This window comes from Aulonocara stuartgranti (genome assembly GCF_965226115.1).
Source record: "Aulonocara stuartgranti genome assembly, chromosome: 9".
NCBI classification, from domain to species: domain Eukaryota; kingdom Metazoa; phylum Chordata; class Actinopteri; order Cichliformes; family Cichlidae; genus Aulonocara; species Aulonocara stuartgranti.
In genome coordinates this window covers 26236719-26248783 of record NC_138960.1, presented here as the reverse complement: position 1 = coordinate 26248783, position 12065 = coordinate 26236719, and the positions used below count along the sequence as shown (strand labels likewise).

Below are 12065 nucleotides of genomic sequence, written 5' to 3'. Positions count from 1 at the left end.
TTCTTTAAAATGAGCCAAAGCCAAATATCAAAAGCAATCTTAAGGGGAATTATACAGGCAGCTTCTGCCCTACTGACATGAAGCAGGAGACAAAGGAGGACTCAGAGTGCTGATCCCGTAATGGGAACCATTAGAAAGGAGAACAGAGAACAGAATAGTCGGTACACAGGAGTCATCAACTGTGATTAAAAATCGTTTATGGCTCATGTTCAGTCTCAGGACTGAATAATTTGATAAATCTCTCTTTTAAGTTGTTAATGCCCACTTGAGAGGATCTAAAGAAGAGGATCATCATCAAGCAGTGGTTAAGTGATTTTTAAAGGTTGTAAATGATAAAGTGGGCAGACCTCTTGGTACTTAGGACTGGTGGATGTGCCTATTATACAGTCGTGTGTTTTTTTAAATGTACAATGGTAAGTGCAGAGTTGCTTTGGATTAAAAAAAAGCAGATTTGTTCTTTCTCTTACCCAATAAATCCTTTTTATTCTCTTGTTCGTTCTTGTGCCGACACCAATGAGATCATTTACTATTACATCTGCTCTCAAGCCTACAGTATAGTACATATTGTATAGATCACACTTGTGGGTTACAGAATTTTACAACATTGTACTTTTTTTTTTTCACCTACAGTTTTAAATCTTTATGGTCTCTACTTAATCGGAGGCTAAACACTGTGTGGCTGCAAAACGAATCCAAAGTCAGTGTTTGAGGTAGCCTACCTGCTGCGTAATCTTTTAAGGCAAAATTTTCTTTCAAGTCACTTCTATCCCTGGGGTTTCAAATCACTTACTGAGGTTTCAGACCTGTTTAGTTTGAATAAATATTACATTTATAACCCCCAAGATTAAAAAAAGCCCCAAATCAAAACAAGATTTAAGCCTGCCTTTTGATGAAAAAATACATTGGGACAGCTGGTATGAACATCAAATCGTTCTTTGTTCAAAATCATGAAACTGAAACCCACAAACTGGAAAGCGCTTTGTGCCGCCAGAGCAAAAACACTTATGAGTCAGACAGAATTTCACCGCGTGCTGGGGATTCATCTTCTTTGTATCTTGATACTAACAACATCCAAAGCAAATCATGACAAACTTCATCACAACAAATGTGACTGGTTCCTGTTCCAGTATGTCCATCGTGTTCCAATTCAGCAAAACCTAGCTAACGTATCATGACCCCTGAATAATTTCATTTTGCACTGCATTGCTGGGAAGTTGACATCAGACTCTTGGCAGGATAAGCCTTTGATGAGGGGAAACGGCGTCATCTTGATGATCGGGAATGCAAAGAACCAAACACTTCCAATGTTACTCACTTAGTGACAATTAATCTTTGCCATTTGTCCTGCTGTTACCTACAAGCCAGTGACCCTGAATTGCAGATGAATGAGTGTGAATGCACTGGATGCACAAGAAGGAAATAATTTAAAACAAAACAACAGCAAAAAAAAAAAAAAAGGTAAATCATTCACTACTCGCTTGAAAGTAAAGGAACGAAGAAAGGGGAGCGAAGGCAGCAGGTGTAGTGCAGCTTTTTGGCATTATTACAGACATTTTCTGTCCTCCTGTGGTCAGGCGTTCACAAATTTACGAACAGAGCTAATCACGCAGCTAACCCTCATCTGACCAGCCGGCAGCATCATTTATTCCTGCTCCACCCTTTTCCTGCATGGGAAATCATTCCACAGAGAGCTGATAAAATTACCAAATCAAATGATTACCAGCTGTGACAGCACGGCCAATATTGTTTTTTTATCTTCTGAGTCAGTCAGCATGTCTATCCATGTCATCACAGCAAAAATCTGATCCCTGAGACCACAAAGGCAGTTTTAAGTACTTTAGAAAGTATCTGGACAGACAAAGTCTTTGTAGACAGTTGTGTCAACATTGCACTGTAACAATGCAACAGAGCTTGACAGATGTGCAGCTGAAGATGAAGGTGCAATGAGACTGGGTATATGAGCACTTAGTAGAGGCCGTCAGCGGTAAGGGACAAGGAGGTGTGCGCCTCCTTCCCATTTTATGATTCTGTCAAGCTGTCTTTTGCATTTGCAGCGTATTTTCAATGTGGAAACACAGCAGCAACAGAGGAAAATAGCAAATGTGTCAGGATGTGTCAGGGCTTCCAGTGTAACTACATCAGGGGTAAGTCCTCCGTCTTCATGCTTGGCCAACATTTACAGTTTGAATGCAGATATCGATGTATGCAAATGAATAGATGTGCGACTCCTCACATGAGGGATCCTAATCTAATGTACAAACATAATACCTGGAATTTTTTCTTGGCTCACAACAGGCTTTTCAGAACAGTATGAAAGCAAAGGCAATTAATGTGTTTTGACAGAATATTACCATGCATATTACTAATATTTATGAACATCCGATAAATAAAAAGTTCAGTATCATTTCAACCGATAACTTACTCCCTACAGTACATGGATCTTAAGTGTTACAAAAATCTTCAGAGAAGGAGCCAAGACAAAAAATATTCTGTGAGTAATACTTCCAACGCTGTAATTTCCAGAAATCAAAATAAATACTCCTGCACGGGAAATGGACCGTCAAATATTGTTTAAGAATACAACTTTCATACGGCAGTTTACAGTTGGTTTTTTTGAGTGTAGACATAAATCAGGCTGCAGATGTGTCCAAAGTGATTAAAAAAAAGGTCTCGAGTTTACAAAAACAGTCACTTCTCATTATACAAAAGGCCACATTATTTATGGACCTGACAGTTCATCCCAAAATCTCTCCTGCTGACATCCTAAATATTTATCTCCTCACATCAGCAAAGGAACACAGAAACATGACAATGGCTTGACTTCAAGACAAATACAATTAGCATCTCAGTCAAGATGATGGCTTTGATCGTATGGGATTGGCAGTGGAGTATCATATGGACATGGAAACATGAGTGCAAAGCATCTGGATTAAGATAACCAATCTCAGCTCTTTTCTCCTCAGACTTGTTCGCTGCTTCTTACAGAGTTCCATTTAAAAAGAAAAAGAAAATTGAAGTTTTAATTATAATAAACAGCCTGTCCGACCCCCAAACTCCCTTCTGTTTTTATTCCTTCAAGAGTCATTGTATCTGAAAAGAATTATAATTGCACAATTTTGTATGCCGTGACATTTTCTGAGATGGTTATTGCTCCGTGGAAACCTTTTATTGTAGCAAGTGGCGATGCATCAATCTGTCAGCCATCTGCAAACAGGATGACATTTACCAAAGGCAGTGGTAATATGCTAAAAAATACTGTGACAGAGACCTAAAGGACTTGAATAATGAAGAAAAAGGGAAATGCATACCAAAAAGTAAACAAACAACCAGAAAAATAAAATACTGACACTGGCCAAATAGTTATTTTAAACACCGACCCAAGCAGAAGGTTTGGATTAATGGGAGAAAACGCAAAAAAGCAAAAGTACCCTGCAGACAATTAGAACAAAGAACTATGAGAACGTGTAATAAATCACAGCTTGAGTAAAAAACACCATGTGCAAGCTCAATAAATTCACTGCAACTTTATATGTAAATGAAAACACAAAAGAGAAAGGAGCAGAAGGGATTGTTTGAGAGCATGATAGTGAAATGAAACCCAAGTATGATTTAACCGAGGCACTGAAGGTGATTTTCCTTAGCCTAAGGGAGCTTTGGTGGCTACCTACTGTCAACTACCACAACAGAAGGCGATATTCTATTTCAGTCCACCCCAAACATTTCCAGCACACTGTGCACCATCACACCATGATTTTAACCCTGTATTTGAAAGACTAATAACACTAAAGCTAGCACAAAGATTTCCTTGACCCAGAGACAGACGCTGAGTTTGGATGATTCATCTGATCCAGGTCTAAGCCTCACCCACCACAAAGCCTGGCAGTGTGTAACACACACACACACACACACACACACACACACAGAGCTTTTGAAAAGATCTCCAAACATCTGGATACTGACCACATCACAGTCAGGGAGAAGAATCATAAATTTGTCTGCGAGAAAGAAAAGGAGAGATATAGACATGACAGCTCAGACTACTGTTCTCACATAGTGAGGTTTCACAATTCAGCCATAGCAGTCTACAGGGGTACTCTCAGGGCTCCAGAGCCTGTGATTCTTATGGAGATTTGACGGAAAAAGCCTCACGCTCAGCCAGAGATCACAACAGGATTTCTGTTTATCCATCCACTTTGTAATCCCTCACTAGTCCATCTGGATTTTCTTTTAAACAGCATTAAATACATGTTGTTCCAGTGGACCCGTGCACGCATTTACAAATCCTGATAGGGATCTTTTTTTTTTCAGACACACTAAAGGAGATGAGTCACTTCCATGTCGTTAATCATTAAAATTAAGATCGCAATACCGGAAGAAAAAGAAAAAGCTCGTTAAACTAATGTCTCTGCTATCATTTGTAGCTGTTGAGCGTGGGTGCCAATAATCTGCCACGGCAGAGCAGCTGTAAACGTTAGGAAAACTGCCGAGCTAGAAACAACATCGCACTTGTTTAATACAGGCTGTATGTCCTTCAACGCACCAGGAGCCCGGCCAAACCTAACAGCCTCAACTATCCACACAACAATGATAGATATCTTCTGGTTTACATTGTTGGGCTAAGGATGGTCAACGGTTTCATTCTGCTGCCTGGGGTAATAGCTGAAAATTAAATACTGGGGTGATTTAAGATGTTCCGTACACACGTGGACATGCTGACAATCAAAGGACATGTGATTCCCCCGCAATAACAGATAGCCCACCGCCAAGCTGGAGGTATAAAACTTTTTTTTTTTTTTTTTAAATAGCATTTATAAAAGCAAACGAATTAACCGACCAAACCACATAATTCAGCTGGACTTACCTTCAAACTTCATTTTGAACGTCGCTTTGTCTCATTTCTGATGCTAATCACGTTTCAAACTTCTTCTTTTTTTTTTAGCTAATAACGTTTGAGGAACTGAGCTAAGTTAACTCAAATACACAATATTTATTCAAATGAAATGATAAAGAATGATATTTTGAAGTAACATCCTTGTTTTGAGCGTATTTCGAGACAGTTTGGAAAAACGAAGACGTGGTTTAGTGCAGCGGTCCCCAACCCCCGGGCCTCGGACCGGTACCGGTCCGTGAGTCGTTTAGTACCGGGCCGCGAGAGTTGAGGCTCAGGTGTGAAATGTATAGTTTTCAGGGTTTTTATCGGTTTTCAGCGTTATTTTGTTATCGTTTTTATCGTTTACTCGGTTTTCCTGGGTCTTTTCAGGTGTGTTATGAATAAATTCTCTTTTTTTCAGTACCGGTACTAGTTTTATTTTGTTGTATTTATCCGCGACACCTTAAAGGCCGGTCCGTGAAAATATTGTCGGGCATAAACCGGTCCGTGGCGCAAAAAAGGTTGGGGGACGCTGGTTTAGTGTCTGTCAACCATTTAATTAGATGCCAATGACCATTCCTTTGATTAGAAGCACGCGAAGAAAAATGCCGATGTGTATGATGTGGTTTTTTGTGTTGCTTATTGCTTGTTGTTCCTTGGAACCTGTACACATTCTAAACATCTTTTAAATCAAAAATGATATAAACATTTAGATAATGTTACTCATACCTTTTAATCATTTGTTCTATTATATTCAGGGAGAAATGTGCCACATAATACTCAAGACAATGTACATTAAATAAAAAGATAAATAAAGCTTTGTTTATTGACTAATTTTAACCTAAATCTGTGTTATACTTAACAGTCATTGGGTACACCTGTTCATCCCCATGTTCAAGCAAATATCTAAGCAGCCATCATCTCTAGGGTTCTAGGGTGATCATATTTAGATTTCCAAAAAGAGGACACTTAGCCCAGTCATGAAGAATTTTAATAATACTGTCTGCTTAAAGAAAAGTTTTGTATATTTAAACGATGCCTTCTCTGTGCGGTTAATGAGTGGTAAAATTAAAAAATGTCATATAGGCTTTTACAAGTCAACAAGTGCAAAAAAAAGAGGATGTTTGGTCACCCTAGTTTACACAGAGAATGGTGTGAAAAGGAGAAAATACCCAGAAAGCAGCAGTTCTATGTGGGAAAATGCCTTTGTTGATGCCCAAAGCCAGAGGAGAACGGCCGGACTGCTTCGAGATGTTCTGCAGAAGAGCATCACTGAATGTACAGCATGTCGAACCTTGACGCAGCAGAAGACCACACCGGGTGTCACTCTTGTCAGCAAAGATCAGCATTGTTTGTATTGTAGTAAAAGTGCACCAATGTGCAAAACACTTCTGGCTGTGCGTGCAGAAACCAGAAGTCCTGTCAACAACATGTGAACTCATGTTCTGCTCTACAAACAATGATGGGTGCAGTCTTTTATTGCTTATTGTTTCTTTTACTGCAGCTAGGAAAGTTTATTGCTCTAAATTTTTAGAAAACAAAGCGAATTGGGCCTGCTTTAACGGGCCAAAACTCCTACCTCGGCTTCAAATGACAGCACTTCCATGCTGATGACAGACTCAAAGTAGTAAACAGTTAAAGAACAGCGGAGGCTGATTTTTATTAGTTCTGTGAGAACAGGCAGTTCACTTCAATGAACACAGAAAACAAAATCCAGATTGATGATTATGTTTTAAATTACAGTTACCATAAAAAGGACCCACATAAACCTCCCCGGGTGATTCTGCTGAGGAGTCCTCACAAAAAGGGTTTAATATGGAGCTTCTCCATAATTATAGCCTACCACGTGTAGCGGCAGTGTAGAATGAAGTACTAGCTACTTATGCAGATTTCGTCCTCTTCATGTGAAAGTTCAAAAAGTATATAATACGTTTATCTGTGGAAAACTCAAAAGCATTTAACGTAATTAGAACATTTCACAAACAGGAATTAAACACTGGTTTCCTTTCTCATAACACCAAAAGGCCTTACAGTTTAACCAACCTGCACACACACACTGTCCACAAAAAGTCATACCCAGTCTTTCTATACACATCGTTTTCCCCATGTCACACATTCTCATGATATTGGGACATTTCAAACAACAAATGACTCTATATGCCTTCAAAGCGTACCTCCCACCAACCATAGATTTATTTGTGCTGTACGTCAAGATAATTCCCAGTCTGTTCAGTTGTAAATTAGGACATGGGTCAGCCTGCTGACCATTGATGGTGGTCTGGATCTCACGGTAAGTACAGCGGTGGCTGTTGCTATGCCTGGGTGGCCCTTACAGTTGCTTTGGACCTGACGTATAAAGCCTGCACAATATGCACACTTTAAGAAGATGCTGAGGGTTTCATATTCCGCAGAGAAGTATTAACGATAAGCAATTTGATCTCTCTCTGATTGTGCGGCATAAAACTGACAATCACAATCATCTTTGCGGTAAGCATAATATCATATAGCTACAATCTGAAATATGATACTACGCAGCGCGAGGGTGTGGGTAATTTTATGTACAGAGACATTGGCAAACACAAAAAGCAGAGGAGAAAGGATCAGAGTGCTTATTTTGTGCGACATCTGTGGCAGTAATTGAAGTCCTCATCTCTCAGAGTGTCTTGCCTTTTTCCAGAACTCCTCATGCCTTGAAATTTGGCTGACACAAAACATGAAAGCCTGGAGGAGACACATGAACTCAAGAGAAAATATTGATAGTATAAACGGAGCTAACATGCCTGCGATCAGTGGAACAAGAACAGACAGCAGTCACATTCCCGAATGTTTTTCCAACATAGGGAAAATGGAATATGAAATACGAAAATTGAAATACACAAAGCGATACATTTCCCTTCTCTGTTAGGAAAATATTGTTTATGGTGTTATAAAGATTATATCAAGGCACCACTGTGAGTTAATTATGCCATGTCCTGAAATTTTTCCACAGATCTGCGAGAAACCACATCCTCTTTCCAAAGAGCACACAATGTGCTAGAATGCGCGGGGCATTAATTCACATGCCATGTTTTACAGGATGGGAGTTTTGAAGTGATTAGTCTTCTTACACATCCTTTTTACAGGAATCAGCCGTTGTGAAATGAGGCTGGAGATCTGAGTAGTTTGCAACCACATCCCGAGGGACAGACTCGAAAGCTGGCATTGCTCGGCGTACCTTACCGCAAAACTCAGTGGGGTTTGAGTGAAGGGATCAGACTGTCAGACTGAAGGCTGTGTCCGTGGTGCGCCTGTCTCTGGAGCTGACGTTGTCTGTGTTACTCTCAGACAGCCACAGTTTAACTAACAAGTGCCCAGGCAAACACAAGAGGCAGCGCGGTAAAAGGTCACGTCTCTGTGCAGAACCTCCATGTACGTAAGAGACGCAAAGTTAAACGCTGGGGAAAAGATGGGGGAAAGACTGGATTAAACCAGGACTTCATTATTACACGTTAGGTTTAGAGTTAATCTCTATGCACCACTGGAGGTCCTTGCACAAGGAACAGGCTGCATCTGGCCCAACTTTTCAAAGGTTGTCATGCATGGCACACAAAAAGTACGCAAAGTACGGCTATGAATATAGTGGATGTTATCCTTCATTTCTGTGGACTCATATTTGGTGGAATTTTTAGGACCGTTTAAGTATCATAAGAGTTTAATGACTCACTACGAGGATGTGTGTACTCTCCTTTTTTCTTTTTTGTTTAAGGATTGATTTGGAAGGAGTAAAACTAAAATTCTTTCCTGGAGTTTATAAGAACTCGTTCAACCTGATGATGGGGACAATGAGGCGTGTTGTATTACAAAATTCTCCCAAGCGCCTCATCCGTTGAGGCCAAGTTGTTTTTGTTTCTTTTCATTTTGGCTTATTTCTGGGGAAATTTTTGAACAAAACTGCCTCGAGCTTTAGGGGGTAAAAACTCCTCTTTCAGTGCTTTTCCCCCCTCCCAGGTTGAAATTCAGAAAGCGCTAAATAAAAATAGCAGAACAAGGTGTGTTACACTGGGGTAGAAAATAGAACAAGTGCACCAAATCAATATAACAGCATTCCACGGATACCCTTCAGAACTTGCGTATCTTTAAAAAAAACCCACACAAAATCTTTCACCAGTGCATTTAATAAACACTATCCTAACATAGGTGTGCTGCCTTGACAGTGTGAATATGCCACAGGCCTAGAAAAAGTCTACCGACAACAAAATGCATCTGTTTGCTGGACTCCATGTAGAATTTCAGTAGCATGCTATAGAGCAAACAAAAATAAATGGCATATTTCATACTCTCAAGTCATATTTTCACATTTTTATCGTACAGTTACAGTACAATGTGTATGAAATATCTGTGAAAAAGTATACAATCTTTTTCTTTCCTATCTATGAATTATAAAAATAATTGTCTGTGTATTCACATATTCAAAATGTCCAGCGGTTTGCATAATAGTTTGATTGGATCAATGTCTCTGGTCTCCGTCACTATAGGCCTGTGAAAAATGAAAGACAAAAACATCAGTCTCCTAGAAACCAAAATCAGACACATTTAACCGCTAATAAGAATAATAACTGGGGCAATTACTTTGAAACAGCCGTTTAATATTTGAGCATGTCATGGACAAACATGAGGTGGAAAATTAGACTTAGTGTTGCCCAGTGGAGGTTCCAGTGACCATATTTCACAATATAGAAGAGTTGTGGGAGAGCGGTGAGCTTTGAGTTTGGTTGCTGTGGCAATGCTCTGGCCTCTCTGATAGCCAAGCAGCAGCAGCAGCCTGTTCTCAGATCTGCCTCCAGACTGGCACACTGACACTGGGAGCTGTGGGCACCTCCGGAGCCACAAGAAGGAGAACCGCAGACAACCTCAAACCAGACAGACTTTCTCCTTCTCCCAAATGTTGACGCTGTGACTTGACGCTGTCTGCTGCGTGTAAACTCACAACCCAAGTGACTTAATGGAATTGGGCAACAGCGTCTCCACACACAGGCAGCCTCCGCCAATCGCATTTGAGAGCCGCTGTGCCCTCCATTTAGCCTGTGACTGTAACTGAATGGACCGTAAATGAAGGTGGAGGCTACCAACTCGCCCATTGGTAGTTGTTTGGGAAACATAATGTGGCTCTAAACATGAGCTCACTGACAGACGCTGAGGCTCTCTCAGTTTGAAGCAGTTACTTACAGCAGCAGAACTCTTGACATAGTTTGCAGGCGGTGGCAAAATTATGCAACACATTAGAGACTGTCTCTTAAGGTTAAAACATCTACCTGTTCAGATTCTCACCTGAAAACACGGATCTCTTATTGGCGTCTCGTGAACCACCTGTGAAAGAAACGAATAAATGTCACGCAGGACGACGTTACAGTAATGCAATACAATAAACATTTATAGGCATTTGTGGCTTTGACAAAAAAAAAGTATTAGCATGGTTCGTTTGAAATATCTTTTTATACAATGACTGACCCATAGTAGGTGTCACATTAAGCACTAGGCTGGCAGTGAGGTTGGCGTATTAGTGCTGAGCTCATTTAGCACCATTTACTGCACTACACTACACACACATGTAGACTCGGTTTCACAGGCTTGGGTTAAGTAAGTCTAGCCTTGGACTAAAAACCTTTTTCAGCAGAGATCCTCTCTGATTTTTATTCTTTTAGTCTAGGACTAACCACTCGGATAGAGTTTCTAAAGTAATCTCTATTCAAAATTACTATATTCTATATTATATTACTATAGTAATCTATATTCAAAATTATACACATGCAAGAAAATCAGAATTTTACTGGTATTGCACAAATTTATATATTGTCAAAGTGCAAGCTGCAACTAAGTTCATGGCCTGACACTACCCTATAACAAAACGTAAGAAAAATATCCATGCTTTTTTCCACCTGTCTAGCTTTATTTCGTTTTCCAATACTTCTCCTGGCTTCTCTGCAAATTTTATGACTTTTCAGTTTTTTTTATGATCATGCAAACTCTCGTAGTCTAAAACTTTAACTATAGCTTTACACTAAACCTGTCAAACTCTAGCCGACAGCTATTTTTGCTTAGTACAAAGAATGAAAATAAGAGGTAAAACCCTTGCTTACTAATATTTTTCATGTGTCAGATTTTGCACACAAACAGCCAAAATGACAGGACCCAATTTAGCTTTAGCCGTGTTAGCAGACAGAGACTTTAACCTGAATCAGAATCAGAAAGGGTTTTATTGCCAAATGTTGAGCGGGTTTACAACATTAGGAAATTGCTGCGGTGCTTCAGTGCAAACATACTGTTATAAATACTGTTATAAATTAAGCTTAAATGGACATGAAAATAAAAATGAGAATAAGAATAAGAATTAAAAGTGCTAAGTAGATAGATATATACATGATATATACATGAGTGCAGGTGGTGATCAGTGCCAAACATGGAATGATGCAGTGAACACAGCGTAGGGAAGCCTTTCTGTGTGGAGTTTGCTTCAGTCTGTTAGCTCTGTTCTAAACTGGTGACTTGTCCAGGGTGCACCCTGCATGTAACAGCTGGGATTAGATTCTAGGCACTTTGTGATGCTGAACCCGATAGGCAGAAGAAAATGGATGGATTTTAACCCAAAGTAGCCAGCTGCAGTTTCAGATTTAAGAGCAGCAAGATAGAAAGCATAATGAGCTATACTAAGGAGATGCATGTTGTTTTATATATGTAAATGAAGATCACTGACTATGTCTCCATGTATGTAAACTATTTAGATCCAGTGACATGCACCCCATATTGAAAAACACATACAATGAGAGCACTTCAATTTGTTTTTATTTGAAAATGATTTGAAGCAATTCCTAAATAAGCAAACATTAGAAGTTTGCTTTGCCTCTTGCTTTGTTTATAGGCTGTGATTTAAAAAAATCTTTTTTTCCCCAATCGCATATTTAGCTGTCAGTGCAGCTGCTGTTTAACAGTATTATTTCATAGGTCAAAAAATTCCCAGGAAAAAAAAATTGGATAAAGAGCGCAAAAGTGCTCTCTGAAAACAATTTTAATGCCTTGCACTGACTAATACAATCGCTCACATGCACATACGCAAATGCACACAAACCAGATTTCAGTGAACAGTCCCAGTGGGTCCTCTCTCACGCCAGAAAGTGCTTTGTCACGTCTTGTGGCTCTTTTTCTCTGTCAGTCTCCCTCT

The 12065-nt window shown here is 39.7% G+C and overlaps 2 protein-coding genes across 7 annotated transcripts in view; both read right to left on the bottom strand.

The window, feature by feature from the left end:
- The window catches only part of sulf1 (sulfatase 1), a gene marked incomplete at its 3' end in the record, with an annotated part of 128268 nt that extends 122902 nt beyond the window's left edge, over nt 1–5366 (bottom strand). For all 3 annotated transcript variants that reach the window (XM_082547451.1, XM_082547453.1, XM_082547454.1), the window contains exon 1: nt 4862–5366. The remainder of the gene's footprint in view (nt 1–4861) is intronic.
- Nucleotides 5367–9008: 3642 nt separating this feature from the next.
- The window catches only part of cUnh8orf34 (chromosome Un C8orf34 homolog), a 70392-nt gene continuing 67335 nt past the window's right edge, over nt 9009–12065 (bottom strand). For all 4 annotated transcript variants that reach the window (XM_082546678.1, XM_082546679.1, XM_082546680.1 and 1 more), the window contains 2 exons: nt 10178–10216; nt 9009–9386 (listed from right to left, as the gene is read on the bottom strand). In XM_082546678.1, the coding sequence (XP_082402804.1) occupies nt 9379–9386; nt 10178–10216 (47 nt within the window). In that variant the 3' untranslated portion in view covers nt 9009–9378. The remainder of the gene's footprint in view (nt 9387–10177; nt 10217–12065) is intronic.